The sequence below is a fragment of the Drosophila hydei genome, unplaced genomic scaffold (genome assembly GCF_003285905.1).
Source record: "Drosophila hydei strain 15085-1641.00,03,60 unplaced genomic scaffold, DhydRS2 tig00008119-arrow-pilon, whole genome shotgun sequence".
Lineage (NCBI taxonomy): Eukaryota > Metazoa > Arthropoda > Insecta > Diptera > Drosophilidae > Drosophila > Drosophila hydei.
The window spans coordinates 4,232,772-4,259,091 of record NW_022045830.1 but is presented as its reverse complement, the minus strand read 5'-3'; the positions used below and the strand labels follow the sequence as shown (position 1 = coordinate 4,259,091).

Here is a 26,320-nt window from a genome sequence, read left to right as displayed (position 1 = left end):
CGACGCACTGAACGTTGCGCAATTGGTTAAGACCTGGACTACGGGCATGCCAAACTGTTACAGTTCGAGCGCCACTGAGCACTGAACAAACTGGAACAATTTAATATACTTTCAAAAAAAGTCACATTGGCCATATTGGGCAGAGCTTGCCAAATACTTTGTTAAAGTCTGGCGGAGACAATAAAAAATATATGTGAAATAAACAGCGAACAAATAAGGCGGCGGCACATCCGTGTGGGCGTTGCAACGCCTTATGGGTTGATTTGTTTTCGCGTTAAATGATGCAAAGATATTTGTGAAATTAAGCCACAGACATGCACATCTCTACAATATATAATATATATATGTATTATGGTATATAAGTTCATATATACCTATATAAAAAGCACATGATTTTAAACTTAAGGCTAAAGAATTAACGCATAAACTTCTTGGCCTGATCACGATTGACCTGTTTGAAGACGCGCTGCTTGTGGCCGCCGCCCCTCTCGTTCATTTGTTTATAGTAGCCAAAGCCACCGCCGCCCACACGCTTCTCGGGGCGCTCGCGTTTGGCAGCGCCTACTTTGAGGTCAACCACTGGTGGCACCAGAAAGCCAAAGCTCTTGGACACCGCCTGCAAGTCCAGCGTGTTCACATTGAATATCTGTTTCAGCTGATGCGAATCATAGGCGCGCACGTACGATTTGAAGGCCTCCTTAGCGGACTGGTTGAGAAAATAGTTTTTCGATATCAACTTCTCCAGCTGTAAAAAGAGAGAGAATAATAACTTCTGTACATTTATATATATATAGTTATTAAGACTACCTGTAGCTGTATATCAGCAATCTTTTGCCAGGAGAACTCAAATTCATTTAGCGGCACCTTAGCGGCTTTCAGATAGCGCAAGAAGCCCAATTCCTCGGGTCGTAGCATCAGCAAGGCATGTCCCGATGTGCCAGAGCCGCGTGCCGTACGACCCACTCGGTGAATATACTCGCGTGGATCATCTGGCGGATCGTACTGCACTATCCAATCAACTTGCGGTATATCTAGACCACGCGCCGCCACATCCGTGCAGAGCAGAATGCCTGACTCGGCGTTGCAGAACTGAAAGAAGGTTGTGGTCCGTTTCGTTTGCTTTTGCTTGCCATGTATAGACGTGACCGGCAGATCGATGTAGTTGAAGAGCTCGTGATGATACTTGACCGACATGCATGAGGAGAAAAAGACCATGACCTTCTTCTTGCGATTCTTTTTAAGGAACGTGAAGAGCACCAGCAAACGCTTCTCGGACGGACAGACAATGTATCCTTGCTCCAGCCCCTCTACGGTAGCCGTCTCCTGGTTATCATGGACGCCCACATAGATGGGCTCTTTCTTAAGCGCCAACTTGGACAGCGCATCAATGCGCTCGGTCTGTGTGGCCGAGAATAACATAGTCTGACGGCGTTCTAAAGACAAAAAATATTGGATAAATAAAATGTAAGCTGTCATTGGAAATAGACTCCTCTTACTTGGCAACAGATTGATGATCTGCTTGAGTTCCTCCTCAAAACCAATCTCCAGTATCCGATCCACCTCATCAATAATTAAACATTGCAAGTTTTTGTAGAGAAAGTCCGGGGAGTTCTGCAGATGATCCAACAGACGACCTGGTGTAGCAACCAGAATATTGATGCCTTTGCCCAGCTTCTCGCTCTCCACTTGACGATTGGAGCCACCCATGACTAAGCCATAGGTGTGATGATGATGTGCCATCAGCTCTTTGAGTACACCAAAAGTTTGCATGGACAACTCGCGTGTGGGCGAGATGATAATGACGCCCGTACCATTGCGTGGCATAAACCTGAGCTTATTGATCAGTTCCACGGCGGGTATTAGGAAAGCGAGAGTTTTGCCTGAGCCGGTCTGGGCAGCGCCAACCAAATCGCGACCCTTGAGCAGTGGTGTCAAAGACTTGGCCTGGATTTCGGTCATCTCAGAGAAGCCCATTTCGTCAATAGCCCGCAGTGTGGCCTCGGAGACGGCGCCTTTGAGTGAGGCAAAGGTGCGATCATCCGAGTCCCGATAATCCAATGCCGCCAAAGAGGATTCCACGGTGAATGGCACATCGTCATCTGTAGCTTTGCCATTTGTTGTGGCCGTATTTTTTGCCGCTTTAGGCTGTAGCTTGGATTTCTTGGCCGGCGCAGGTTCGTCCTCTTCCTCCGAATCAGCTGAGTCTGCAGCTGTAAGTATTTTGAACACATTAATGAATGTCTTGTTTGAAGTAGTCTAGTGTACAATATAAGCTTTTCAGTTCCATTTGAAGTGTATCTCATGCCTGCACTTGACAACATTAACTCGCTGCTATAGAGCAAATCGAATTCGCCTTTGAATCATCATTAATCATGACATTCGAATAATCGATTTAAATAATATACCTTCACTATCTATTTCCTCGTCGTCCTCATCATCCTCTGGTTCACTCCCGCTTTCCGGATCCTCTTCTTCTTCTGTTTCCGACTCTGAATCGGAGTTGGCAACCTCAATTTGTGGCTTCTTTTTCTGCTGTCGGGACTTCTTGCCTTTGGGCTGCGGTTGCCTTTGGAAATCATCTTCTAAGTCATCTACTGAGCATGAAATGCTTTTATATTATATGCAAATAGAAATGTTTTTAGTTTTTCACTCACCTTCTTCATCGTTCACAGGTCGCTTCTGGTTTTTCGGCTTGTTTTTGCCCGCCTTTACGGCTGGTGGTATAGGCGCTGTCTGTTTTGGTTTGCCCTTTTTCTGCGAGAGCTCCTTCTTCATTTTCTCGCGCTTGACAATTTTTTTCATCAAAAGTTTTTCTCGGATCGACATTTTAAGCAATTGCGATTTAAAAACAGAACTTGGAATATAACAAACGCGCACGTGTTGCAGACCACGATATTGCCATTCACATTCAATAATTAACAATTTGGAAACAGCTGTCTCTGTTCCAATCGATATCATACACATGTGTATTCGATAATAATATGTGAATTCCCGTAAGCTACTTACAAATTACTATTTTTAAAACTAATTTCAAATGTTATTTTTGAAATCAATTCTTTAATCTAATGCTACTCTATTCTACTCGTTTGCAAATTTTAAGATTCGGGTATATTTAAAAAATTTATTATAGTAGATTTTTGGCAGAGTTGGCATATCTAAATTTGCCAGTCACAACGAACAAGTAATTAGCTTACAAACGCCACCTTGATGGAAATTTCTATAAACGTTTTTGTTTTCATTTTGTACAGTTTGTTAGTCCTTTATTTGCAGCATTTTGTCAACAGATACACGGAATTCGTAAGAAATCTGTAGAAAAACATGCTGGGACTGCAATCCTATGGCAGCTCCTCCGAGAATGACTCGGACAATGAACAGAGCAAGGATGCCACTAAGGAGTTGACCGCGCATTTGCAGCCAGTGGACAAAACGCATTCGTTGTCCACAACGCTGGCCGTTTGTGCAGCACCCGACGTTGTGCCAATGGGAACTGCAGCTGTTTCGCGTACGCTAGATCCAACTCTCAAAGAAGTCGCCTACAATCCACGCTACGAAGAAATGTATGCGCCCGTTCAGGGACCCGAGCATCCCGACTTGACAATGCAGCAGCGGGCACCGCGCAACACATTGGCTGGCTACGTAGAGAAGGCGCACATAAATGCATTTGAATTTGAGAATCAGCGACGCACCTTCCACACCTACGGCTACGCGTTGGATCCCACAGTGGATAATGAAGCCGATGGGCAGTCTTTTGTGGGTGACCTACAGTCCGCCTACGATGACAATGGCAAAACCGTTTTCGAGGCACCCAAGCCTAAGAAAATGCGCAAGCAGGAGAAAAACGATAATCCAGAGGACGTGGAAGGCTTTCTCGGACCCTGGGGAAAGTACGAGAATGAGATAAGCGTGGCCAAGCCTAACGAACAGGAACGAGCCGAACTGGATGAGCTGCTCTCTAAGCGACACAAACGCGGACGTATACCCGAGGATAAGCCGCTGGAAGAGAAGTCCACGCTGCACAGTGAGCTTGCCACATTGACAATAGTTGATATTATTAGATGTATTTACATTTTTCTTTATTGCCTTACAGTCAAGGATGCCTACGATTACCAGGGTCGTTCGTACTTGCATGCTCCACACGATTTGGGTGTCAATTTGCGTTCGAATGCTCCACCACCGAAATGTTTTCTGCCCAAGGCTCACATACACACCTGGACGGGCCACAACAAGGGCATCTCATCCATACGCTGGTTTCCAAAGACGGCGCATTTGTTGCTATCCGGTTCCATGGACTGTCGCGTCAAACTGTGGGAAGTGTATGGCGACCGACGTTGCGTGCGCACCTTCTCCGGTCATCGGCAAGCCATTAAGGATATTGCGTGGAACAATAAGGGTTCACATTTCCTGTCCGCCTCGTATGATCGCTATATAAAACTCTGGGATGCGGAGACGGGCGATGTTGTCTCTCGCTTTACCACACGCAAAATGCCATTCTGCGTTAAATTCCATCCAGATAATAGCAAGCAGCATCTCTTTGTGGCCGGCACCTCCGACAAAAAGATCATTTGCGTAAGTGTGAATTCATCCAGCATAATTAAAGCTAAACTCAAGCCAAATCTCTTTCACAGTGGGACACACGCAGCGGCGATATTGTCCAGGAATACGATCGTCATTTGGGCTCTGTTAGCACCATTACCTTTGTGGATGACAATCGAAGATTCGTGACCACGTCTGACGACAAATCGATGCGTATTTGGGAGTGGGACATACCTGTGGACATGAAATACATAGCAGATCCAACGATGCATTCCATGCCAGCAGTTACCCTGGCGCCCAATGGCAAATGGATGGCGTGTCAATCGCTGGACAACAAAATCGTGATATTCTCCGCTTTGAATCGCTTCAAAATGAATCGCAAAAAGACTTTCACTGGCCACATGGTCTCCGGCTATGCCTGCCAGCTGGACTTCTCGCCGGATATGAGCTATGTGGTGTCGGGCGATGGCGATGGCAAGTGCTATATATGGGACTGGAAGACGACGAAAATGTACAAGAAATGGCAGGCGCACGACAGCGTCTGCATCAGCGCCCTGTGGCATCCACACGAAGCCAGCAAATTGGTTACCGCCGGCTGGGATGGTCAAATTAAATATTGGGATTAAATTACACAAACAGCTAACTAATTTATAAGCACAAAAATGTAAAATATGAAATGACTAAATGAGCAGACACCTCACAATTTTTGCGGCTTTGTTTACATTTTCCTAGGCGTAGAGTAGTGACTGTCAAACTGTGGTGTATGGCATGAATATGGATACTTCTTTACATGGTTCTTGTTATTTTGTAATTTATCAACTAAAAGCATGAGTAGACGGGAACAAAAACAGGTATATTTTACATTGGAAACGATTTTGTTTACATTTTGGGCCAGCTGATAAGAGAGCGCATGCGCAGTGCTTGCCAAACTGTACAATATGGCGCTGAAGCTGGCAATCAAATTTCGGGGCCCACCCCAGGGTACAAAACATGCGATTGCCAGCCAAAATCAATACTTTTCACACGGGCAAGCAAGCGAACGGCGCAGAAATTGTTTTGCACAACAATAAGACGTAAAAGGAATACAAACATCGAACATAATTAGTTTCAGCTTTGCCAGCGCTACTTCAACTGTATGGAAGTTTGGGCGCCATTGAAAAAATGAGCTTAGTTTAAATTTGAGAATTAAGTAAGCAAGCCAGCAAAGACAATAGCACTTCCATTCGACGAGCACGCGCAGTTGGAGAGCCATGGCCAAGCCACCCACAGACGCCTCCGGCTTGGGCTATGCCTATCATCTGCCATCTGGCGGCCTCTTGCTGCGCCTCAAGAACTCCCTGTCGCAGTTCAGCGATTTGTTCAGCGAGTTCAACAAATACATTTCACCCGCCTTCTTTCATGATCGCTGCGAGCGATCCGTCCATATGCGCATGTACTCCATGCACAAGCGTGAGTTCGTCATGGTCTTTCTTGGCTTCTTCACCTGCTTCGGCTTGGGCATCATAATTGGACTGACCGGTCCGCCAATAACCACAACAGAGGCGCTGACCGCACAGCAGATACTGGCCAATACAACGCTGGCGAAGAGTAAAACGGTGCTGGCCACGGGGCCCTTTGCCATGAAATCGCCACTGATGACAACCTATTCGCAGCAGATGTGGCTCATTGCCAAACTGGTCACCGACAACAATGATGGTGAGTGTTGAGCCCAGTCTGTAATGCCAAGGTACTTACTATCTCTCTGCTTGCTCAGACGAGCGCTATGACAAGAGCTTTCAGATCAGCGTCACCATCGACGGCATCAACGAGCAGCACAAGCCACTCAGCATCCTGGGCAGCAGCACCTCGCACAATCGCACGAGGCACTTGCTCTGCGTGCGCAACGATTGCGAGGAGTTCACCGTCATGCACCTGGGCTTTCTCGACTATGCCCACTACATCATCACAGTGCGGTTCTTTGGGCTCGAGTCGTTCCATCAGAAGTACAACATCAGAGCCATTACCTTCTATGTGAGTAACCTTTCAATTGGAATTCTTATATTTCGTTGTTTATCTTACAATTTCTTTTATATGAATTAATTTTTTTTTAAATTCCTTTGAATTTTAAATTTAATAAAATTATTTTATTTTTAAAAATAAATATTTGTATGTAAAAAAATATATTTTTTTTTAAATTTAGTTTTATATTTAAAATGAAAACTATACAAAAAATTTAAAAAAAAAATATTTTTTATACATACAAATATTTATTTTTTTACATTATTTTATTGTGATTTTTTTTTAAGTTATAACAAACAAAAATTAAATTCATGTGATATAAATAATTATTTTTATTTATATTTTAAATTAACTATTATTTTAATTTTATTTGAATATATAAATAAATTTTGTTTTCTATTATTTTATGTATTATTTTTCAGATTTTTCAAATAATTTGTTGAATTTAATTTTTAATTGTTGAATTTAATTTTTAATTTAATTTTTAATTTTTAATTATTAAAATTTTTTTTTTTAATCTCTCATATTGATCTCTTGCAGTTCAAGACATATAGCCCGGAGTTTACGCAGATTGAGATCTGGTTTAGGTTCATCTTTCTGCTCTTCACGTTCATAGTGATCGTAAGTGAAGATCTATGTGGAGATAGAGTCAATAGCTAATCATTATTTATCCCTCGGGCAGTGCTGGTATGCGCACACGCTGCGCAAGTATCCCGTCTATGACTGGTCCATTGAGCAGAAGTGGATATCCGTGCTGCTGCCGCTGCTGTTGCTTTACGATAGTGAGTTTGGAGTAGTTCGGATCTTGGTTATTTGCTTTAATTGATATCATTTGCCCAGATCCACTGTTTCCATTGATATTCCTGATGAACTCCTGGCTGCCTGGCATGCTGGATGCCGTTCTGCAGGCAACATTCCTGTGCGCCCTGCTCATGTTCTGGCTGTGCATCTATCACGGCCTGCGACAGAACGAGCGTCGCTTCGTTAGCTTCTACCTGGTCAAGATCATCGTGGTGCTGCCCATCTGGCTGTGCGCCATTGTCCTAGCCACCTGGGAGAAGTGCAACGAGCTGCGAGATCCCACATACAGCCACTTCGTGGACACCAAGAACTATAATGTGAGTGCAGTGGGATTACCTATATATTACCCCATCCTCATCTGATCCGTTTTGCAGGGCCTTAAGATGTTCTTCTACATTGCCTGCTGCATGTATGTGCTGTATCTGGGTCTGCTCCTGCTGCGAGCCTATGCCGAGCTGCGTTCCATGCCCTACTTTGGTAAGTTTTTATTCATACTAATCTTTGTCTCTTGAATATTTTGCTCTGATCGCGTTTTTGTTCTCTTGATCTCTCTGGTTTTTTCTGCTTGTTTCTATTCCATTTTCTTCTCTTTGTTGCTCTGTTCCTTTCTTCTCCTTCCATTTCTTGCATTCTCTTCCTAACTTTTATCTTCTGCTTCTCTTTTCTTTTCCTGTCTTCTCTGTGTTACTTGTCCTTGCTTACTGCTTTATACCTCCTCTCTTTTCATCACCTCTCCTCACTTTTTAACTATTCTTCTCCCTTGTTCTTTCCTTCTGGGCTTGCCTTTTCTGTTCTTTTTCTTATCTTCCTTTTCCTTCTGTTCCTATTTATTGCTTATTTCATCCTTGAATTTGCCATCTTTCCTACTTTTATCCTTCTTGCTCCCGGCCTCTTTTATTCTCATCTTCCCTTCTCATATCTGATTTTCCTATTTCAACTCATCTCTTCTTTTTTCACTGCTTCTTTTGCTTTTCTCCACTTCTGCAGACATTCGGTTAAAGTTTCTCACGCTGCTGATGCTCTTTGTGCTGTCCATTTCCATAACGGTGACCACTTGTCGCTTTGGCTTTGGTATACTGGAGGACAACTTTGTGGCGACGCTGAACACCACCTACCGGAGTTCGGCGCAGTTTATGTGCTTCTATGGGCTATTAAATTTCTATTTGTACACCATGGCGTATGTGTACTCGCCGGATGGTCGCTTCGCCCAGGCCGACCTGGCCGTTACCAAAGATAATCCAGCCATTTCCATGATTGACGATTCAGACGAGGACGTCGTCTACGGCTCCGACGAGGAGTCTCGTCGGCCACTCACCTCCGTTGGCGGTGGGGGCAAAAATGACTATGACAGCGATTAACATTGCTCGACTAGTCACATCATATTTTAAAACTTAATGTTCCATAATATGCGATCCAAACAGCGCAACATTATTGTAAAAATTACTTACTCTACAGATTGCAGCGTTGAGCCAAGCGTTATCAATTCCCTTAACTAACTAAATTTGAAGTAAAATTAATTAAATGTTTTTTGTAATATACGACTATATACTATATGTATGTCAAATCTCAACTCCCGATCCTTTCAACTGGTTGTACACGTATAAAAAGAACAATACATATATCTTAAAAGAGTATATGTTTAAACTCCCTTGCAGATATTTTAAATTTGAGTACAAAAACCTTTATAGTTTCATAGACTTTTTAGGCTTATACAAGGTGTTAAGTTCTCAATCATATATGGTATCTCAATCATCATATGGTATATATTTCTATTCGGAGTCTGCAATCGAGTCCAGGTTTAGTCACTTGATTTCCAGTTGTAATGAAATACAAATTATAGATCGAACTTTGTAAGCGAAAGGATAACAATTATTTTACTAGATTGTTTATTACATAATTAACACATTTCGCCAGTTGAATTCAAAGCACACAAATGGCCCGCTTAGAATGGCTCGTTCAGGCCCAACTTGGTTTTGGTCAGCAAGCCAGTGTCACCCACATCCGCATTGTAGCCGGGGCGGAACTTCATGCCAGGCGCCTGTTGATAATAACTCATTTAACTATAAATGCTTTTTAAGCATAATTTAACAATGAACTCACATTGAACCAGACGTCACGCCAGACTTTGCCGTCGTCAGCGCTGCGCAATAGCTCGGGCACATCGTAACGCGGCACATTGAAGTAGCTCATCAACTCGGGCTTTTCGTTGCAGTACTTGATTCGCGCCTCGCACCACTCGCTCTCGAGTGGGAAACGCCAGTCGAGCATCTTCTTGTTGTGCGGATCCGTTTCGTGCTGCTCGAAATTAATGCGTTCGATATCCTCCACCACAACCTCAGTTTCGCCGCCGGCTGACCAATCGTAGATGAGCAGCTCGGCATGTCCAGCAATCTCCTTTAGATACTGCTGCTTGTATAGAACTTCTAGATCGCTCAAATACGAATCGGTGAGCGCTTTCGATTTCACCTCGTGCTCAATGTTGCGCGCTTTGATTTGCTTCTGGACAACATCAACGGGCACATCTAGGTAGATAACCAAATGTGGCTTCAGCAGCTCGCCAATGGTGTTTTGACGCACATCGTTGTAAACGGAACGAGCACCGCGTGATACATAGCCTTGGCGGAACATGGCCTCCATAAAGACAAAATCGGAAAAGGGACTGCGCTCCGTGACCACGCCCTGGCCCGTGGACAAGATGTGCTGCAGTGCATCGACATACTGCGAATAACGCAACATGTACATGCGAATCTGGAACTGAGCAGCCTGGACATGTTTGGGATTCGCGCAGAAGTCCTTAATGTCAAAGCTGCGGCAGCTGGGAGGCAGCTCTGGGTCCAGTTTACGCATATCAAAGCCATACGAATTAATAAAGATCAGATCTAAATCAACGGCCGGAAAGTATTGCATATCTAACTCCGCGGCTAACTCCTTAGCGAACTTTGTTTTGCCCGATGCTATGGGACCCTCCACGCAAATAACTTTAGAGTTCTCATCGAAACGCTTGGTGGTCTTGTCGAAGATGGAGCTTAAAACATTGTACTTCTTCGTCTTGTACGGGTAGGGCGCCACTTTGGGACACCGTGGACCACCACGCATCGTTTTGCCGGATATATTGCACTTCTGCATGAATGCGGCAGGCAATGCATTCGTCTGGGCCTGCAGCAGTGTGGTAGGGGCAGAAGCGGTTGAGCCACGGCTAACCAGTCGCACCAGGCCAACTCGAAACACGGCAGTCATGCTGTAATCGTAAATAACCAAGCATTAATAACAATCTAAACAAAAATAATTACCAATTTGTTGGCATTTTCTGTGGTCTGTTGTTACATCACACAAGCTTTAAGATACTGCACTGCAATTTTTAATTGCCAGCATAATTTAATCTAGTAATTGCATTATTTTAGCAAATGAGTATTGGCAGGGCGGCTGCAGCTTCAGAAAAATTATTATTTATTGCAAATACGCGGATTATTTACTCACTTTAAAAGCAAAAATCTAAAATCTATCCAATAACAATTTCGGCCTATGCAGTTGGTGTTGATAAACGACAAACTGTACAGGGTTGTTCAACACTTACAAGTGAGCCGACAGGGTTTCTGATCATACTTTTAAAGAAATATTCATATGTTTGAAATTTGATAAATAAATTTGTAGGCAAACTAGTAGGATCCTTGTCAACTCGTAAGCATTATTTTATACATTTTCTACAACCTGGTCGTCAAGCGAATACAGAAATTTTATACTTTTTTATATAGTTTTTTATGCTGTGACAGCTCTGTTCGTAACCTAGCTGCGTTTCAAGACTTCTGTTGGCATCTAGAGCTCACAATGATTTTGAAGAATATCAATTAAAAGTGCAGGATAATTTGAATTTTAACTTATCAAGTTTTTGTGCCGCTTCTATAAGATAAAAATATGTAAGTTACAATTGTTCTAACTGCGTGCTTTTCCCACAATATCATTTGTGCGCAGTTACGCAACTGAGAATTTTAAAAGTTTTACGCGTGACACAGTTTCTGTATTTTTGTTATTTTAGCAATAATTTAAAAAGATCAATAAATATGGGAAACTCTGCGCTATCCAGGGTGCAGATGGAAGGCGTCAAAACCATGCCATCTGAACATGCTAAGCAAATGGCCAATTCTGGTAAGGCACCGCCGCCCGAATGCCCCATGCATCAGAAACAGGAGGGCAATGATTCGGCATCTGCGGTGCCACCACATCCTAAGATGCAGCCATCTGAGTGCCCTGTAAAGCACGACAACAGCGATGTCAACCCTTTGAATATGATGCCCCCCGCGAATCAGCAGCCGGCACCCGATCAACCCTTTGCACTTCCCACAGATCGGCAGACATCGACCATACCAAAGGTAACCGAGGACGGAACCGTACAATTTTGGCAATATCCTAGCCAACAGATGTTCTGGAATGCAATGCTGCGCAAGGGCTGGCGCTGGAAAAATGAAGATGTCTCTCAGAAAGATATGGGCGACATAATACGCATTCACAATGCAAATAACGAGCAGGCCTGGCAGGAGGTACTTAAATGGGAGGCGCTACATGCAAAAGAGTGCGGCAACCCGCGCTTGAAGAGTTTCGGTGGCAAGGCCAAGGACTTCAGTCCACGTGCACGTTTTCGCAGCTGGCTTGGGTAAACAGTTACACAATTCTATCTATAAACATATATTAAGCATTTTGTATTTCTAGTTATGAGCTGCCTTTCGATCGCCACGATTGGATTGTCGATCGATGCGGCACGGATGTGCGCTATGTTATCGACTACTATGATGGAGGATTGGTTGACAAGGACTACCGCTTTGCTTTATTAGACGTGCGCCCGGCAATGGACTCGGTTGATAATGTTTGGGATCGTATGCGTGTTGCCTATATGCGCTGGAAATACGAATTATTAGAGAAGCTTGGCAGCAGCAAGGTACCTGCCGGTAGCGAATAGAAAACTGTTTAAGGAGTGTACAAAATTGGTCTAAGTTATTATCGAACCCAAAAACTATACTGTCGGCTGCACTGCATACATTAAAGTTTGGTGCTGCCATTTAAAATATAATCCTTTTTATTTGAAATCAAAGAGAAATTGCATTTTTATTGTGCATTTCTATTTGCATAGTTTTTCCCGTGCGTTACACTCACGAGGCTCCGTTAAATTCGTGCTACGCTTGTCGTGCTTCTGGGAGCACGACATGCGACCATCTCTAACATAGTCTGTCTGGAGAGAATTTCAAGCTATTATTTAATCAGTGTTGGATAACAAATTTTTTCATTCCATGTATTTCATTTTTACAAGTGGAGCTGCTGATCAATCGAATAGTTATAAATGTTGTCTGCTAGAATGCGCTTCGTGCAATATTTGCGTAAGGGCGATCTCGCCAAACGTCTCGGTCTTTTGACCGACGATCATAAGTCTTTGCTTGAGCTCGGCGGCATCGAAGGTGTGCCCTATGACCTGAAGACTTTGATTGCGCAGAACCCGAATCTGGAAGAGATTGCCAAAAAGGCTGAGAAACAGCCGAAGCTTCTTTTGAATGATGACGTCACCTTGTTGCCTCCACTGAGTGATCCGGGTAAAATAATTTGCATCGGCCTCAACTATCAGGACCACTGTGACGAACAGAACAAGCCCGCCCCCAAACAACCCATGTTCTTTAGCAAGTACAACAACACATTGGTGGGCCCATTAGATGATGTGGTAGCGCACGCAATATCAAACGTATGTTTAGAATATGAGATAATCATGATGATAATTTACAATTTCCTACATATATTATCTTATCAGAAAATTGACTGGGAAGTGGAACTGGTGGTCGTCATTGGCAAGGTCGCCCGTCAAGTGCCCAAGGAAAAGGCGTTTGATTATGTGTTTGGCTATAGCATTGCTCAAGACATCTCCGCTCGAGACTGGCAAAAGGAACGGAACGGTGGTCAGTTCCTATTGGGCAAATCTATGGACACTTTCTGTCCCCTTGGCCCCGCTGTGGTGCACAAAAGTGAAATAAAGGATGTTTACGATTTGCCATTGAAAACATGGATTAATGGCGTAGAGAAGCAAAATGGTAACACACGTGATATGATACACAAAATAGATGATGTCATCAACAGACTAACCCAGTGAGTAGATATAAAATAATGACTAATCCTCTGTGATTTTAATGGCTAATCCGTGACAGGTCGATTACATTGCTCCCGGGCGACATCATTTTGACCGGCACACCAAAAGGTGTGGGCATGTACCGCGACCCCCCCGAATATCTTAAAGTGGGAGATGTCATCAAGACAGAAATTGTTGGCCTGGGCACGATGACCAACCAAGTTGTTGCCCCATGCAAGCCAAATTAAATATTGTTATTCAATGTTATGTAAATCAAACAACTGTTAAAAAACATGTTATTTAATCATGTAGCCACTACACTTTAAATGTTTTGGATTTGGTTGCGAAGTATTCATCGCGTTTGTGGTATGGAGCATACGGATCATCGATGTAATGCTTGGGGCGACGCCAATAGCTCGTCACCATCTTATCCAGCAGCCAGCTCTGTGTAGCATTTGTAAATACATGTTGACGCAGACGACGGCGCAGCTCTGGGGACTTCTTAAACATTTTCTTATGGCGGCCAGAATGTGTTCGGATCCAGGCACCCCAGTCGAGACGCTTGAAGCGTTTTAACACCGCCTTTACTGTCTTGCGTTTGCCCTTGATGAGTGAGAACTTCGTGACACTGCGAGTAGGCAAGGCGGCAAGCGCAGCTGGCTGTAATAACGGAGGTGTAAGGTTTTGGGAGGATAGTAAACTTATTTTGCTTTGGGCAGGAGAAGATGCAGCAATTAAATGACCAAAAAAGTTTCGTTGGGTTTGCTGCAGCGCGAACGCCGGCTGAGCACGGCAGACGTTGCGTATCGCTGTTGATATAATATTATTAATAATAATGCAATTAATTCATATTTATGTGACAGTACAACTCACCACCTGCAACCAGCGAACGGAACATTTCTGTATTCTTTTTAATTGATCAATGTTGATTGATAATGTCCAAATTTTCTTTCGGAACGCAATCGCGTAATAGCTTCCGAGTTGGCCGAGTCAGCTGTTTGAGAGAAACACATGTTTGGTGTTTGACATTCACATTTTATAAAGACTATTTGCACTCAATTTAAAACACATTCTTTTATACTTCATTTTATTGAATTTTTTATTATTATTTGTAAAACAGTATAAAATTGAGTCAAATTAAAGTTACAAATTTATGTTGATTTAAAAATACTTACACGCAACAACGGCTTTCCATTACTGCACGAATGGAAAAGACTGGCAGCAACCGTTTGCCATTCTTTTGTAAACGTGCACATAACGTCGACGGCCAACGAGCTAGCCAGTATTTGTCGTTGGAGAGAAATTGGGCAGGAAAAATATTCTCGCCGCCGGTTAGAGTCTGCAGTAGGTACCATCGAAGCAAATTTACAAAAATCTGTGGCTACATCATGTACAGACTAGCAGCAATTGAGTGCAAGAGTGCGATGCAGGTAATAAATGTGACTAGAATAATGTGAAAATCAATCGTGTCGGTGACGTCGGTGCCACCCGACCGCCCCGCAATCACCCCCAAACAAACCCAATTGCAAAAATATACAAGAGTGCTTGTGTGTTATGTCATCTACCAAATGTAAAAAATGTCCAAAATTCCAGCAAGACCGCATTTGTTGATTATTAATATGAGCTTCCATTGCCAATTTGCGTCCTTCAATTATATCTTTATAGCGCACTCTGGCTCCAACCAGCAGCAGACAATACAGCAGCAACAACAAAAGTCACAGTGGTAATGGACAACAGCAAAATCAACAACAGGAACAGCACCAAAAACGGCATAGAGGCAGCTTGCCCCCGCCTCTAAATGCACGCGAAGCCGGCTTCGGCAAAGTGATGCTTCTATTGGGCCCACTGGCTATAGTCGGCGGCGTTATCACCTATTCCAAGTCAGTTTCTAATCACACTTCTTAGTTTGTCAGCTTAATTTATGCATCCAATTGTAGATACGATGTTAATTTCCGCAAATTGGTTGAGAACAATGTGCCTGGTGCCGAAACGGTGATTAAAGTGGCACTGCTGGAGGAGCCACCGTTCCAGGGCATCACCAAAAGTGTCAACGATAAACTTGATGTAGTAAAATCTACCTTTAATAGCGTTTCGGACTCGGTTAGCTCAGCTTCCAATAAAGTAACTGGTTTATTCGGCGGCAAAAAAAGTCAACCAATGCAGGCTGCAGCGAAGAAACAAAGCGACGCGGCGGCACAAAAATCAGAAAGCTTAAAGCCAGCTGATCCAGCTCCACAAGTTGCCAGTAAGGAAATAACTTCAGTCACCAAATCGGACGCTGCACCGCCACCAGCAAAACCTTCTGCACCAAAAGCTCATCCGTTGCCACATGAAGTCGTGGAACTTGAGAAGGCAATCGAGCTTTCGGCTCAGTTGGCGATTAAGGAGTATAATGCTGCTATTGGAATTCTTAAGGCGTGCGTATTAATGCCTAATCGCTAATTTGGCCATGATACATTACAGATTAATATTTTAAACAGTTTCAATGAGGATGTCCGTCGGGTGGTGGATAAGGCAGTGGAACATGGCGAGAATTCACTTTGGGCAACATTGAAGAACCGCGCAACTGCAAGAGATTCAGCAGTATCATTGGCGGAGCGTGCGGCCCGTGAAGCACAGGATAAGATTGGTGAGTTCTGGCTGCTTTGCCGAAAGCAACGAATTAAAACTAATTGATTTACATTTATTTCAGAGCGTTGTGAGATCGCTTTGAGTAAAGCAGCAACTGCGAAAAACCAAGAGAAGGTGGAGCAAGTGCGAAATAACATTAAGAAGCTTGTGGCACACATCAGTAGAGTCAGAGATGAGCTGTATAGGGAGAAAGATACAGCCAGCGTATCTGATAAATATTGGCGCAGTGTCGAACAGGCTCGCAGCTATTTCATTGATGAAATTGAGTCTATTTTCCCGGGCATCAACCTGTCGGAAAAGAAATTAAGCTTATCGAAAGAAGATTTGGATTTGTTCATACTGCATGCCTATTCACATGTAGTGGCTTACCAAAAGGAGCTGCAGCGCTTGCAAACCGACGGCGAGTTGCGTCTCAAGCGTGCGATTGATTCCTTGCGAGGCGACAATAGCTCTGAGGCTTTGCGTGCCCAGCTTGAATACCATTTGGAGGCAGAGAAGCGCAAGCTGGCGGTGGAAAATCAAAAAAAGATATTCAAAATCCATGCCGAGGCAGACAAGCAATTGCGTATGCAGCTTAAGAAACAGACGGAAGCGCATACTGATCATATTAAGGACGTAATTGCGCAGCGAGAAACGGATATGACGCGCAAATTCCAGCACGAAATGGACGACAAATTAGCAGCTGAAAAGGCCAACTATAAACTTCAACTCTCTGCTATGCTTGGCAAGCTACGCGGAATGGATGCTGCACTGTCTGGTACGTAAACTATTAAAAAAATATCGCATACCCCCAGGCAGCTAGTGAGACTTTGTATTTTGTTGCTAATTAAGTAAGTTGGAAAATAATTCGTAAGCATTGGTATAGGATGTATCAGATTTCTTAAAGCTTAAGAGAAACGATTATTTTCCAGCTGAAAAATTACCCGGCTTGCATTATAATATCAACAATTTGCTCTCATATAAATGCTGCTTGTTTAGAAATAGAGGACAAGTTCACAGGTATACTCCCCAAGCTTCAAATCATATGATACTTTTGCTTTAACTAACTTGATATTTTTATTGTCGTGCAAAGAACGCGCCGAAACTGAGCGTTCTGCAAACCAGGCGCAAGCTTTGTGGGCTGCCTGCCAAGCCCTGTGGGCTTCTGTGCGCACTGCCACGCCCGGCGTACACTACAAGGACAAATTGCGACCACTTAGGAACGAAATCAATGCAATTTCCAAAGTGGCTGGTGAGTGGATTCGACTGTAGATGTTGCAAATCGTTATTATTATATTGCTGACAACTGTTTTCAGAGGGCGACGAACTAGTGATTGCTGTGTTGGAGAACATGCCGAAGGAGGCTCAGGAGCGTGGAGTATTTCCAGAGGATGCGCTACGTGAGCGGTTCCTGAATGTTGAGCGCATTGCGCGACGTTTAGCGATGGTGCCCGAAAATGGTGGAAGCATTCCCATTTACTTCCTCTCATTTCTGCAATCCCTTTTCATTTTACGGCCAGATAATCCTGTTTCGAGTGATGAGCTAGAGAACAAACCGTTTGATTATAGCAAATTGGACACCTATGATATATTGAATCGAGCCAGGTAAGCTAACTAAATAACTTAATAGATTCCATGACCTGAACTTTGTGTAATTCATTAGGTACCATGTTGACCGTGGGGATTTCCTGCAGGCGCTTAAATACTTAAACCTACTGCAGGGCGCTCCTCGCCAAGTGGCTAATGACTGGATGAAAGAGACTCGTCTCATGCTCGAGACACAGCAGGCAGCAAATACGTTGATGGCGCACGCCGCGGCGAGCGGCTTAATGTATTTGTAAACTATGTTCCCTACCAAGTCGACCGTTTAGTTTTCAACAATTTGTTTTATTTTTAATTCAAAAAAATGCACTTCTTAAAAACATGGATTGTAAAAATTTGTTTTAGATTCAATTATACAAATTACAAATATAGAAAGTGTCCTGTAAAAAGGACAATGAAAGAAATGGAAATATAATTTGAGCACACGGGTATACGACTTTATTTTACACTTTTCCTACAATTTAAGAATAAGGGTTTACGACTTTATTTCTCATTTTGCCCAACTTTTGTATTTCACTCTCGACCATATCTCCGGGCTTCAAAAAGCTTGTCGGATTGCGGTATGCCCCTGCGCCGGCTGGTGTACCAGTTAAAATAATGTCACCCGGGCAAAGCGTCATAAATCTATGTTCAAAAATTGAAACTCAAATAAAAATAAAATGAATTCTATGCCCGCAACTGGTTGACTCACTGAGATAATCTATGTATGAGGTAGTCAATTTTGAATATCATATTTTTAGTGTTCCCGCACTGACGTTGTTCACCATTGACAATAGTCTTAATCCACAAATTGTTGACATCGGGCACATGATTTTTATGGACAATAATCGGGCCCAGTGGACAAAAAGTATCCAGCGACTTACCTAGCATTGTTTGACCACCTAACAATACGTTCCAATCGCGTGCGTTAATGTCCTGGGCGATCATATAACCAAAAACACAGCTCATAGCAGCGACACGAGAGACATGGCGGCATTTTTTACCAATTACCACGGCTAGTTCGCAGCCATAATCAATGTGCTGCAAGTGTGCAGTATATTGAATTAGAGTGCATTAGATAAGATATTAACTGACCTTAGCTATTTGATGAGCACGGATATTATCGAGGGCACCCGTAATGGACGTACCGAATTTGACAAAAAACTCAGGCGTAGCGGGTACTTTCATGTTTCTTTCGTTGCAGCTATCGTAGTAGTTGCAACCAACACCAATTATTTTGCCGGGTGAATCAAGTGGAGGTAGAAGTCTCAAGTCGGGTTTAACATCATCAACATCCATATATTTGGTGCTGTCCAACAAACTTCTCATGCAATATCTCTGGTGTATAAATCCCATCATGTCTGGCGCGGCACAAGTTCTAGCGGACAACTCAATCATTTTGGTGCCATTTTCCGACACCATGCCAAGACGTTTTTCAGTGTCGCCAGGATGTAGATATTGCATAAAGCGACATTTTGGAAGGTAGTAGTCAGAGTTACAGGATGACATGATTGGTTCTAATGCATTGCATTTCAGATGATCCCATCCATAACGTTCCAATGAAGATGCCTTTGCATGCAAGCGTGCAAAACCAAGCCTGTTACGCAGCAAAGAGACTGCAGCTTTCATAATTTGATTTCATGTATTTGATTTATTGCTAGCAATGGGTTAATTTTGAAGAAGTGCGAGCTTTGAACCCAAAAGAAATTCCAAACGTTTCGCTTTGAATATTAACACCCAAATAATTAAGTTAAGCCATTTTTATTTTGATTTATAAGGCTTGGGTGAATTACTAAAATTTATTGCTAATATTGAACAGGGTTTCCTTTGACTGAATTTCAACCAGAGCTTAAAACACTATCAACAACAATTTCAAACATAATACATTCAATTGTCACATTAGTTCATATGCTACACTTTTGAAATGCGTACATTCTGTTGATGGCTATCGATATATCGACTTATATCATTTTCATTTCTCAAGTATTTTTATGCAATTTATGAATTAATATAATTGTAAAACTGAAAACTTGTAATAAATAAAAATAAAAGAGGTCAACTGAATTATATTTTAGCGCTATTTTACAAATTGTTTACATTTTGTAAAGTGTGGCAACTGTGACTCTGTGTCGTTAAGTAATTGCTAAAAGTAACGAGTATGAGAATTGCAATGATCTGCATTGAGTATTTGAAGTCTGGCAACACCAGATGTATTGTGCATGCGTCCAATTGGGATTTTTCCTGCTCAACAAGTTATAGTAATCAAATTACACTGGTTTTCTAGCTACGTACGCATATATATGTAAAATTCACCAAAAACTTGCATGATTCAGTCAACGCACTGCAAAATACAGTCGTTGTTACAAGATGAACGCGGCAGCAGAAGGTAGAGCCAGTGATAGCCCGACGAGATCGGGTCGCGAGGACAACTCAATGCCCATAAGACTGCTGCCAGAGACTGTACGACAGCAGCTGTGCGAGCACTTGGACTCTCTGGATGTGTGGCAGCAGCTGGCCGCGTTTGTAAAGCTGTATCCCAATGATGTACAGCACATACGTATCCAGAGTACGCGCGGGCGTTCGCCTTCTATGGAATTCCTGAACATATGGGGCGGGCAATACAATCACTCGGTCTATAGCCTGTTTGCGCTCTTTCATAAGTATGGTGTAGCTACAGCATGTTATTCAGGTTTCTCTCTAATCTAATCTAATAAAATTTGACTTGCAGAATGAAGCTACACAATGCCATGCGCATTATTAAGGATCATGTTGATGACAAATTCCACAAATACATTCCGCGTAGCATGCCCACAATTAGCGAGCTGCGTGCACCGGCCAGCACCAGTTCGAAAATCAATAATGGACCACCATATGCCTCCTCGTCTGGCGTCACTGATGATAGCAATATGAATAGCAATAGCCTTGAATCCCCAGGCGATATACGTGTGAGCAGCGTGCAACGCGCTGCTCAATCCTTGCTAGAAATCGACTACGAGGAACTAGTGATAGCTACGGAAAACTGGCGACCAGAGAACAAATTGGGCAATGGTGGCTTTGGCGAAGTCTTCCAGGGTGAATGGAAACAGCTCGCCGTGGCCATCAAGGCAATGAACTATATCCACAAGCACAATGACAAGACCCAAGTGCATCTGCAACAGAGCTACAACGAACTGAAGTATTTGAATACTATACGACATGACAATATCCTAGCACTCTATGGCTACAGCATCAACGGGGAGAAGCCCTGCCTGGTTTACCAGCTAATGAAGGGCGGTTCGCTGGACTCTCGACTCAGAGCGCACAAGTCAAAGCAGCCGCTGTCACCATTGACCTGGCAGCAACGTCTCTGCATAGCCCTGGGCACAGCCAAGTAGACCGAATCCTTAGCTTACAGTAATTTATATAATCTCACAATATTTATTCTTCACAGAGGCATCTACTTTTTGCACACGGCACGCAGCAAGCCGCTCATACATGGTGACATTAAGCCCGCGAACATATTATTGGATCAGTGTCTGCAGCCCAAGATTGGTGACTTTGGCCTGGCGCGTGAAGGTCCCAAGTCTATCGATGCAGTTATGGAAGTGAGACAAGTCTTCGGCACCAGAATCTATTTGCCGCCCGAGTTTCTCAGCTCCAAGAAGCTGAGCACTGGCGTGGACATCTACAGCTTTGGCGTTGTCCTGCTGGAGGTGTTCACCGGCCGCCTCATGGCCGAATGCACGCTGCAAAATGACCAACAAAACTTGCTCAAATATGTTAAGGCCAAATGCCTGCAGCCGCAACAGAATCGCTTGGATCTCTTTGACAAGCACCTGGTCACGCCCATGGGCGATGAACTGGACAAGTGCTTGTGTGCCATAGAAGTGGGTCTCAAGTGTGCGGCATCCAATCCACAGGATAGACCCTCCATGGATGATGTGGTCAAACGCTTCAAGACCTTTAGCACTGAATCTTGAATATCTACAAAAACCATTCCCATATATATTATTTTTTGTACTTTTTATATGACTTTTGTTATTATTGATTGATATATATATATATATATATATATATATATATATATATATATTGTTATTATTGATATATATATATATGTCCTTATAGATGCATACCAAAACATTATTAAATCATGTAGCCTACAAAATATATTTTATTATTAACAAATCTATCCACTGCACAATACCTATTCATCGACCAAGGACCGTTGAATCCATTTCCTTTCATGTGTCAAATTTTAAGGTCCTAGCTGTAAAACTGTGAAAGATATAGAATAAGAAATATTACACACTTAAAGTTTCAGATGAACTAACAGCAAGAGAGACTTAACATAAAACGAATATACTCATTCAGTTCGTGAACGGGTATATTATTTGGGGGCTGTTGGTCATTGACATGATTGGGAAATTGGTGTTCCAGATAGAGCCTTCTGCAATTACATGACCGACAACATATTTAAATATTAATGCCATAAAAATGTCTATTCAATAAAGTTAATTTTATTGTTTTTAAAAATATATTCAATTATTTTAGTACGACTAAAGCTTGTGTAACTATAAAAAAAACCCATACTATTGAAATGTGGAAACTGAAGGAAATGTATCCATGCCTTTAGTGTCAATAAGATTATAAGAATTGCTATTGGAACTCGAATTAGCATTACTATTAGACACATTCCGTTGTTCGTTGGTTAGTGTTTTGATTCTATTGTCAATTCGGTTATTTGAGCTTGCGTCAATAAGAAGTACATTAGACTCTACTTTGTTTATAATTTTCGTTTTATATAGAACACAGGAAAGCTCAATTTGTTTTTTTCAATTGACAAACACTATGAATTTGAAAAATTCCAAGTTTTATAAAAGAATTCAGGAGCTGCGCAACTTCTCAAAAGAGAAAATACGTAAGGATAGAGAGCAACGGGGCCTGCGCAGCCCAGTCATACGTGGCGTAGAAATGGCCTTGTCTGAGTCCAAGTGCGTTGCCCCAGTCATTGAACTGGAATGGTCCCAGCTGGCGGGCCCTCTGCAGGAGGTCTGCTCGCCGCGCCGCCGTCCATCCCCGTCCAAGCCCAAGCAGAGCAAGAAGAAATCGAATGCATCGGGAGAGCCGCGCCTGAGGGGCGGACAAGGGTTTCACCCGGTCAAGACAATCGACTTGAATAGTGATGCGCCAGTCGAGGGTTATATAGATCTGAATAATTTGCGTTTTCGCGTGGCCTGCACACCACGAAAGGAGACGTCGCCACTACGCGATGAGGCACTTAGAGTTAGGTGAGTTCCCAATTCTGGCCATCTCCAGCTCTCGTTTCTATTCTCGAGTTTTGATCAGTGATTCAAAGAGTGCAATTTGCGTGTCCAATTCGCGTTACGCCATGATTGGGCGTATATCCAAATCGTTGGGTTATAAACTGGTTAAAGAATCCAAGTTGTGGAATATACTGTGGTCCGATTCATTTCCCGGCGTCGAGCTCTTCAAGAACATGAAACGCTTTCAGCAGATCAATCACTTTCCGGGCATGATCGAAATATGTCGCAAGGACCTGCTCTCACGTAACTTAAATCGCATGCTCAAACTGTACCCGCACGATTACAAAATATTTCCAAAAACCTGGATGTTGCCCGCCGAGTAAGTTGATCGCGTATTTGTCTCGTATACTCCATACCTAAGTCCCGCTCCCAGCTATGGCGACGCCATGCACTATGCTCAGAATCACAAACGTACGTTTATCTTGAAGCCGGATTCGGGCGCTCAGGGTCGGGGCATTTGGTTGACCAACGATCTGAAGACCCTTGGACCCAACGAGCGACTCATCTGCCAGACTTATATACATCGAGTATGGACCTTTCTCCACACCATTTCCACCTATATTCCGCTTATTGTTGCCTTCCTCAACCGTTGCAGCCGCTGCTCATCGATGGCTACAAGTTTGATTTGCGGGTTTATACTCTGATTACATCCGTGGACCCCTTGCGGCTTTATGTCTACAATGAGGGTCTGGCGCGGTTCGCCACCAACAAATACGTGGAGCCCACTCCGGGCAATGCCCACGATCTGTACATGCATCTGACCAACTACTCGGTGAACAAGCGCAACTCCCAGTACGATCTGTGCGACAATGATGATTGCGGCAGCAAGCGGAAGCTGAGCGCCATCAACAACTGGATGACCAGGCATAACTATGATGTGAGCGAGTTCTGGTCGAACGTGGACGACGTCATCATCAAGACCGTGCTGAGCGCGTGGCCAGTGCTCAAGCATAATTATCATGCCTGCTTTCCGGGTCACGATACCATACAGGCCTGTTTCGAGATACTCGGCTTTGACATCTTGGTCGACTGGAAGCTGAAGCCGTATATATTGGAGGTGAATCATTCGCCCAGCTTTCACACCAACGAGCAAGTCGATCGCGAGGTCAAGAGACCACTCATAAGGGACACCCTAACCTTGGTCAGCACCGTGCTGGCGGATAAGAGGCAGATCATGCGGGAGGATCGCAAGCGCGTCAAGCAGCGCCTGCTCAAGTCCAAGGGCGATATGTGAGTAGATGCAAGAGCAGATCCCTTAGCTTAACTATCAAAATTCTGCCTTTGCAGCGTGCAACGGTCGCGCGTCGTTCCAGCTGCGTCGAAGGTGTTGCCCAACAAAGAAGGCAGCCCGACAAACAAGGAGCAGTCGCCAGATCCGGAGGTCGGCTCACTGGCCCAGCAAATTGCCTGGGAGGAGAGCCACATGGGCAACTTTCGTCGCATTATGCCACCTCCAGATGCCAGTCGAATCAACTACTACGGCAAGTTCTTTGGACAGACCAATCTGGTGTCCATTTTCCAGGAGACGGCGGCCAGCAAGAAACGCGAAGATCTCGCACGCAAGATGCGCCTCCAGATCGAGGAGAAGAAGGCGAAACAGGAGCAAATGCTAAATGCGCGCAGCAAGCGCAAACGTTTGATCCAGCCACGCTTGGCACGCGAGAAGCATCGCTTGACGCTCTTCCGACTGAAGGAGAACTGGTCACCCGGCTACGTCTCCGAGGCAGAGGAGCGCTTGCGCAATACCTGGCAGCAGATGCGCACCGAAGCCATAAAGAATCAAAAAATCACAGAGAGCGTAAGTTATTTGATTCTATATGAAACTAGTAAGAGGGTTGTTGTCGGGAGTGACCGACTAGAAGATACCCTGACTGCTTATGCTATACAGGAGTAGACACTTCAATATGGACGGACAGAAGGATAGACGGCCAAGCATACGTGGCTAGAAAGGCCTAGCTCGTCGACCTGATTAGGAATATACATACTTTATAGGGTCGTCATACCCCGAACTACCCAGTCCAATACGGCGTATACATATGACGTGACAGATATAATAGCATAAAATAGCCGTAAATAGGTCAGTTTTTGGGGATGTCTTGTTAAAAGTTTTCATGACTTTTTTTTACATTATTTTTTTTTTCACAAATTAATATAATCACGCTTTAGTCTATGAAGGCTGTCTTTCTACAAATAGAGATAGATATAGATCTATATATGTCTCTCAATCACAATCTGTAGAAAGATTCCGAGTTCAGTTACACATAACTATCATTGGTATAGAAAGCAGCAAGATCAAAGTTAACTACCAGCACATAATCATATTAACTTAATGAGCTATAAAGAAACTTGTTTTATGTCGATTCTTTTTTTGAGATAAAAATTTTGTTTTGGCATGGTAAAGGTAAAGACTTTCGGCATTTCGTATCAATGTTCGCTTAATTTCGGGCCTCCATTTAACCTGCCTCTTTTCCCCACTCTAGATATATTCATTGCTTTTCCAGAATGGACATTTAAGCAACACAGATATCACCACTTTTCCAAATTTGTATCACTATTTGCAATGTGGTTTTGATATAACGGGAGCAACGTGAGCCACAGTGCATTGGCAGCGACGAGGGTTGGTTGAGCAGTTGGGATAGCAGCGATTGTCAGACTATATAGTATAAAATCAACAAAACCCCATTTAAATCAACAGACAAGATCGAAGATCTATTTCCATTGGGCGGGCGCAGATGAACCTGGCTCGGGTTCAAACACTAAAAACGTTGCCGGCAAAATGAGCATGCGTATCTGTATATATATGCATGTATATATATATATGTATCTGTACATATCCATATCCATATGTACACACAACTGTAGTGGTGTTTAGTTATGAATTTGTTAATTTTTTAAATTTTAATGAGCTGCTTCACGAACTAGCCGTATGGGAGAAAACATATTTGGCAAATAAGTATTGTGCAGTAATTGTGGTATTAACCATTGAAACATGTTTGTATTGGCGAAATTAACAAATTGAATGGAAAATAATAAATTTTAAAAATTTTATATTTGTTTTTATTTTTCAGTGAGCGAAAAAAATTATGTAAGTTTATATAATTTAATCATATTTTAGAACTGAATTTAAAAAAAATTGATCAAAAAATTTTTAATAAAATATATATCTAAGAAACAATTTACAAAAATATATATGAAAAAAAAAACATAAAAATTAAGTATTTTTATTAAATATTTTTTTGAACATTTTTTAAGTTTTTTTTTTTTTAATTTTTTAAAGTTTTTATCAATGTTATAATGTCCTAATTAAAAATCAATTGTATTTTATTTAAAAATATTTTCTAAGATTATTTTAGTTTCTAAAACGTTTTATATTTAAATAAATGTACAATTA

General features: G+C 42.8%; 11 protein-coding genes across 12 annotated transcripts; 7 read left to right on the top strand and 4 right to left on the bottom strand.

The window, feature by feature from the left end:
* Window positions 1-381: 381 nt before the first annotated feature.
* Window positions 382-3,016, bottom strand: LOC111597825 (probable ATP-dependent RNA helicase pitchoune). Of its 2 annotated transcripts, none has more exons than XM_023312713.2 (5): window positions 2,655-3,016; window positions 2,406-2,594; window positions 1,497-2,210; window positions 808-1,433; window positions 382-745 (listed from the first exon to the last, which is right to left on the bottom strand). In XM_023312713.2, the coding sequence occupies exons 1-5, from the start codon at window positions 2,962-2,964 to the stop codon at window positions 416-418; spliced, it is 2,169 nt and encodes a 722-aa protein (XP_023168481.2). In that variant the 5' UTR covers window positions 2,965-3,016; the 3' UTR covers window positions 382-415. The 2 variants fall into 2 exon arrangements, with proteins under 2 accessions (XP_023168481.2, XP_023168483.2); XM_023312715.2 differs by having other exon boundaries at window positions 385-745; window positions 2,406-2,591; window positions 2,655-3,014.
* Window positions 3,017-3,167: 151 nt separating this feature from the next.
* On the top strand, window positions 3,168-5,238 carry LOC111597836 (pre-mRNA-processing factor 17). Its single transcript, XM_023312731.2, has 3 exons — window positions 3,168-4,018; window positions 4,088-4,566; window positions 4,626-5,238. Exons 1-3 carry the CDS (start codon window positions 3,319-3,321, stop codon window positions 5,157-5,159), a joined length of 1,713 nt encoding a protein of 570 aa, XP_023168499.1. The 5' UTR covers window positions 3,168-3,318; the 3' UTR covers window positions 5,160-5,238.
* Window positions 5,239-5,430: 192 nt separating this feature from the next.
* Window positions 5,431-8,902, top strand: LOC111597844 (transmembrane protein 181). The gene is made up of 7 exons (XM_023312751.2): window positions 5,431-6,228; window positions 6,287-6,543; window positions 7,072-7,152; window positions 7,214-7,313; window positions 7,372-7,649; window positions 7,707-7,809; window positions 8,320-8,902. The coding sequence occupies exons 1-7, from the start codon at window positions 5,784-5,786 to the stop codon at window positions 8,688-8,690; spliced, it is 1,635 nt and encodes a 544-aa protein (XP_023168519.2). The 5' UTR covers window positions 5,431-5,783; the 3' UTR covers window positions 8,691-8,902.
* Window positions 8,903-9,201: 299 nt separating this feature from the next.
* Window positions 9,202-10,908, bottom strand: LOC111597873 (NADH dehydrogenase [ubiquinone] 1 alpha subcomplex subunit 10, mitochondrial). The gene is made up of 3 exons (XM_023312797.2): window positions 10,810-10,908; window positions 9,433-10,570; window positions 9,202-9,370 (listed from the first exon to the last, which is right to left on the bottom strand). The coding sequence occupies exons 2-3, from the start codon at window positions 10,567-10,569 to the stop codon at window positions 9,275-9,277; spliced, it is 1,233 nt and encodes a 410-aa protein (XP_023168565.2). The 5' UTR covers window position 10,570; window positions 10,810-10,908; the 3' UTR covers window positions 9,202-9,274.
* A 25-nt stretch (window positions 10,909-10,933) lies between these two features.
* On the top strand, window positions 10,934-12,389 carry LOC111597876 (cytochrome c-type heme lyase). The gene is made up of 4 exons (XM_023312801.2): window positions 10,934-11,010; window positions 11,085-11,246; window positions 11,366-11,980; window positions 12,037-12,389. The coding sequence occupies exons 3-4, from the start codon at window positions 11,391-11,393 to the stop codon at window positions 12,281-12,283; spliced, it is 837 nt and encodes a 278-aa protein (XP_023168569.1). The 5' UTR covers window positions 10,934-11,010; window positions 11,085-11,246; window positions 11,366-11,390; the 3' UTR covers window positions 12,284-12,389.
* A 203-nt stretch (window positions 12,390-12,592) lies between these two features.
* On the top strand, window positions 12,593-13,746 carry LOC111597875 (fumarylacetoacetate hydrolase domain-containing protein 2). The gene is made up of 3 exons (XM_023312800.2): window positions 12,593-13,054; window positions 13,121-13,452; window positions 13,512-13,746. Exons 1-3 carry the CDS (start codon window positions 12,662-12,664, stop codon window positions 13,678-13,680), a joined length of 894 nt encoding a protein of 297 aa, XP_023168568.2. The 5' UTR covers window positions 12,593-12,661; the 3' UTR covers window positions 13,681-13,746.
* On the bottom strand, window positions 13,715-14,438 carry LOC111597877 (39S ribosomal protein L35, mitochondrial). Its single transcript, XM_023312803.2, has 2 exons — window positions 14,306-14,438; window positions 13,715-14,241 (listed from the first exon to the last, which is right to left on the bottom strand). The coding sequence occupies exons 1-2, from the start codon at window positions 14,328-14,330 to the stop codon at window positions 13,748-13,750; spliced, it is 519 nt and encodes a 172-aa protein (XP_023168571.1). The 5' UTR covers window positions 14,331-14,438; the 3' UTR covers window positions 13,715-13,747.
* An 84-nt stretch (window positions 14,439-14,522) lies between these two features.
* Window positions 14,523-17,979, top strand: LOC111597871 (MICOS complex subunit Mic60). The gene is made up of 8 exons (XM_023312795.2): window positions 14,523-14,862; window positions 15,098-15,312; window positions 15,370-15,849; window positions 15,913-16,061; window positions 16,125-16,820; window positions 17,136-17,294; window positions 17,359-17,647; window positions 17,706-17,979. The coding sequence occupies exons 1-8, from the start codon at window positions 14,638-14,640 to the stop codon at window positions 17,881-17,883; spliced, it is 2,391 nt and encodes a 796-aa protein (XP_023168563.1). The 5' UTR covers window positions 14,523-14,637; the 3' UTR covers window positions 17,884-17,979.
* A 77-nt stretch (window positions 17,980-18,056) lies between these two features.
* On the bottom strand, window positions 18,057-19,452 carry LOC111597874 (fumarylacetoacetate hydrolase domain-containing protein 2A). Its single transcript, XM_023312799.2, has 3 exons — window positions 18,719-19,452; window positions 18,336-18,664; window positions 18,057-18,268 (listed from the first exon to the last, which is right to left on the bottom strand). The coding sequence occupies exons 1-3, from the start codon at window positions 19,250-19,252 to the stop codon at window positions 18,106-18,108; spliced, it is 1,026 nt and encodes a 341-aa protein (XP_023168567.1). The 5' UTR covers window positions 19,253-19,452; the 3' UTR covers window positions 18,057-18,105.
* Window positions 19,453-19,819: 367 nt separating this feature from the next.
* Window positions 19,820-21,620, top strand: LOC111597872 (serine/threonine-protein kinase pelle). The gene is made up of 3 exons (XM_023312796.2): window positions 19,820-20,283; window positions 20,352-20,993; window positions 21,054-21,620. The coding sequence occupies exons 1-3, from the start codon at window positions 19,991-19,993 to the stop codon at window positions 21,580-21,582; spliced, it is 1,464 nt and encodes a 487-aa protein (XP_023168564.1). The 5' UTR covers window positions 19,820-19,990; the 3' UTR covers window positions 21,583-21,620.
* A 711-nt stretch (window positions 21,621-22,331) lies between these two features.
* LOC111597808 (tubulin polyglutamylase TTLL13P) lies at window positions 22,332-25,613 on the top strand. Its single transcript, XM_023312693.2, has 6 exons — window positions 22,332-22,893; window positions 22,952-23,248; window positions 23,303-23,456; window positions 23,525-24,159; window positions 24,217-24,727; window positions 25,410-25,613. Exons 1-6 carry the CDS (start codon window positions 22,454-22,456, stop codon window positions 25,518-25,520), a joined length of 2,148 nt encoding a protein of 715 aa, XP_023168461.2. The 5' UTR covers window positions 22,332-22,453; the 3' UTR covers window positions 25,521-25,613.
* Window positions 25,614-26,320: the final 707 nt, after the last annotated feature.

Bases quoted from the DNA above. Each gene is read 5' to 3' on its own strand.
- LOC111597825 (XM_023312713.2), bottom strand. From the start codon at position 2,964: ATGTGTATGATATCGATTGGAACAGAGACAGCTGTTTCCAAATTGTTA. The intron at 2,211-2,405 runs GTATATTATTTA...AAATACTTACAG, and splicing joins CGAGGAAATAGATAGTGAAG to CTGCAGACTCAGCTGATTCG. The intron at 1,434-1,496 runs GTAAGAGGAGTC...TTTTGTCTTTAG, and splicing joins GATCATCAATCTGTTGCCAA to AACGCCGTCAGACTATGTTA.
- LOC111597836 (XM_023312731.2), top strand. From the start codon at position 3,319: ATGCTGGGACTGCAATCCTATGGCAGCTCCTCCGAGAATGACTCGGAC. The intron at 4,019-4,087 runs GTGAGCTTGCCA...ATTGCCTTACAG, and splicing joins AGAGAAGTCCACGCTGCACA to TCAAGGATGCCTACGATTAC. The intron at 4,567-4,625 runs GTAAGTGTGAAT...TCTCTTTCACAG, and splicing joins CCGACAAAAAGATCATTTGC to TGGGACACACGCAGCGGCGA.
- LOC111597844 (XM_023312751.2), top strand. From the start codon at position 5,784: ATGGCCAAGCCACCCACAGACGCCTCCGGCTTGGGCTATGCCTATCAT. The intron at 6,544-7,071 runs GTGAGTAACCTT...GATCTCTTGCAG, and splicing joins TCAGAGCCATTACCTTCTAT to TTCAAGACATATAGCCCGGA. The intron at 7,314-7,371 runs GTGAGTTTGGAG...TCATTTGCCCAG, and splicing joins GCTGCTGTTGCTTTACGATA to ATCCACTGTTTCCATTGATA.
- LOC111597873 (XM_023312797.2), bottom strand. From the start codon at position 10,569: ATGACTGCCGTGTTTCGAGTTGGCCTGGTGCGACTGGTTAGCCGTGGC. The intron at 9,371-9,432 runs GTGAGTTCATTG...TATTATCAACAG, and splicing joins GGCGTGACGTCTGGTTCAAT to GCGCCTGGCATGAAGTTCCG.
- LOC111597876 (XM_023312801.2), top strand. From the start codon at position 11,391: ATGGGAAACTCTGCGCTATCCAGGGTGCAGATGGAAGGCGTCAAAACC. The intron at 11,981-12,036 runs GTAAACAGTTAC...TTGTATTTCTAG, and splicing joins CGTTTTCGCAGCTGGCTTGG to TTATGAGCTGCCTTTCGATC.
- LOC111597875 (XM_023312800.2), top strand. From the start codon at position 12,662: ATGTTGTCTGCTAGAATGCGCTTCGTGCAATATTTGCGTAAGGGCGAT. The intron at 13,055-13,120 runs GTATGTTTAGAA...TTATCTTATCAG, and splicing joins TAGCGCACGCAATATCAAAC to AAAATTGACTGGGAAGTGGA. The intron at 13,453-13,511 runs GTGAGTAGATAT...AATCCGTGACAG, and splicing joins GTCATCAACAGACTAACCCA to GTCGATTACATTGCTCCCGG.
- LOC111597877 (XM_023312803.2), bottom strand. From the start codon at position 14,330: ATGTTCCGTTCGCTGGTTGCAGGTG. The intron at 14,242-14,305 runs GTGAGTTGTACT...TTATATCAACAG, and splicing joins CCGTTCGCTGGTTGCAGGTG to CGATACGCAACGTCTGCCGT.
- LOC111597871 (XM_023312795.2), top strand. From the start codon at position 14,638: ATGGAAAAGACTGGCAGCAACCGTTTGCCATTCTTTTGTAAACGTGCA. The intron at 14,863-15,097 runs GTAATAAATGTG...ATATCTTTATAG, and splicing joins AGTGCAAGAGTGCGATGCAG to CGCACTCTGGCTCCAACCAG. The intron at 15,313-15,369 runs GTCAGTTTCTAA...ATCCAATTGTAG, and splicing joins GGCGTTATCACCTATTCCAA to ATACGATGTTAATTTCCGCA.
- LOC111597874 (XM_023312799.2), bottom strand. From the start codon at position 19,252: ATGAAAGCTGCAGTCTCTTTGCTGCGTAACAGGCTTGGTTTTGCACGC. The intron at 18,665-18,718 runs GTCAGTTAATAT...GCACACTTGCAG, and splicing joins GTGCTCATCAAATAGCTAAG to CACATTGATTATGGCTGCGA. The intron at 18,269-18,335 runs GTGAGTCAACCA...TTTTGAACATAG, and splicing joins CTCATACATAGATTATCTCA to ATTTATGACGCTTTGCCCGG.
- LOC111597872 (XM_023312796.2), top strand. From the start codon at position 19,991: ATGAACGCGGCAGCAGAAGGTAGAGCCAGTGATAGCCCGACGAGATCG. The intron at 20,284-20,351 runs GTATGGTGTAGC...TTTGACTTGCAG, and splicing joins CTGTTTGCGCTCTTTCATAA to AATGAAGCTACACAATGCCA. The intron at 20,994-21,053 runs GTAGACCGAATC...TATTCTTCACAG, and splicing joins ATAGCCCTGGGCACAGCCAA to AGGCATCTACTTTTTGCACA.
- LOC111597808 (XM_023312693.2), top strand. From the start codon at position 22,454: ATGAATTTGAAAAATTCCAAGTTTTATAAAAGAATTCAGGAGCTGCGC. The intron at 23,457-23,524 runs GTATGGACCTTT...CAACCGTTGCAG, and splicing joins GCCAGACTTATATACATCGA to CCGCTGCTCATCGATGGCTA. The intron at 24,728-25,409 runs GTAAGTTATTTG...TCCCCACTCTAG, and splicing joins ATCAAAAAATCACAGAGAGC to ATATATTCATTGCTTTTCCA.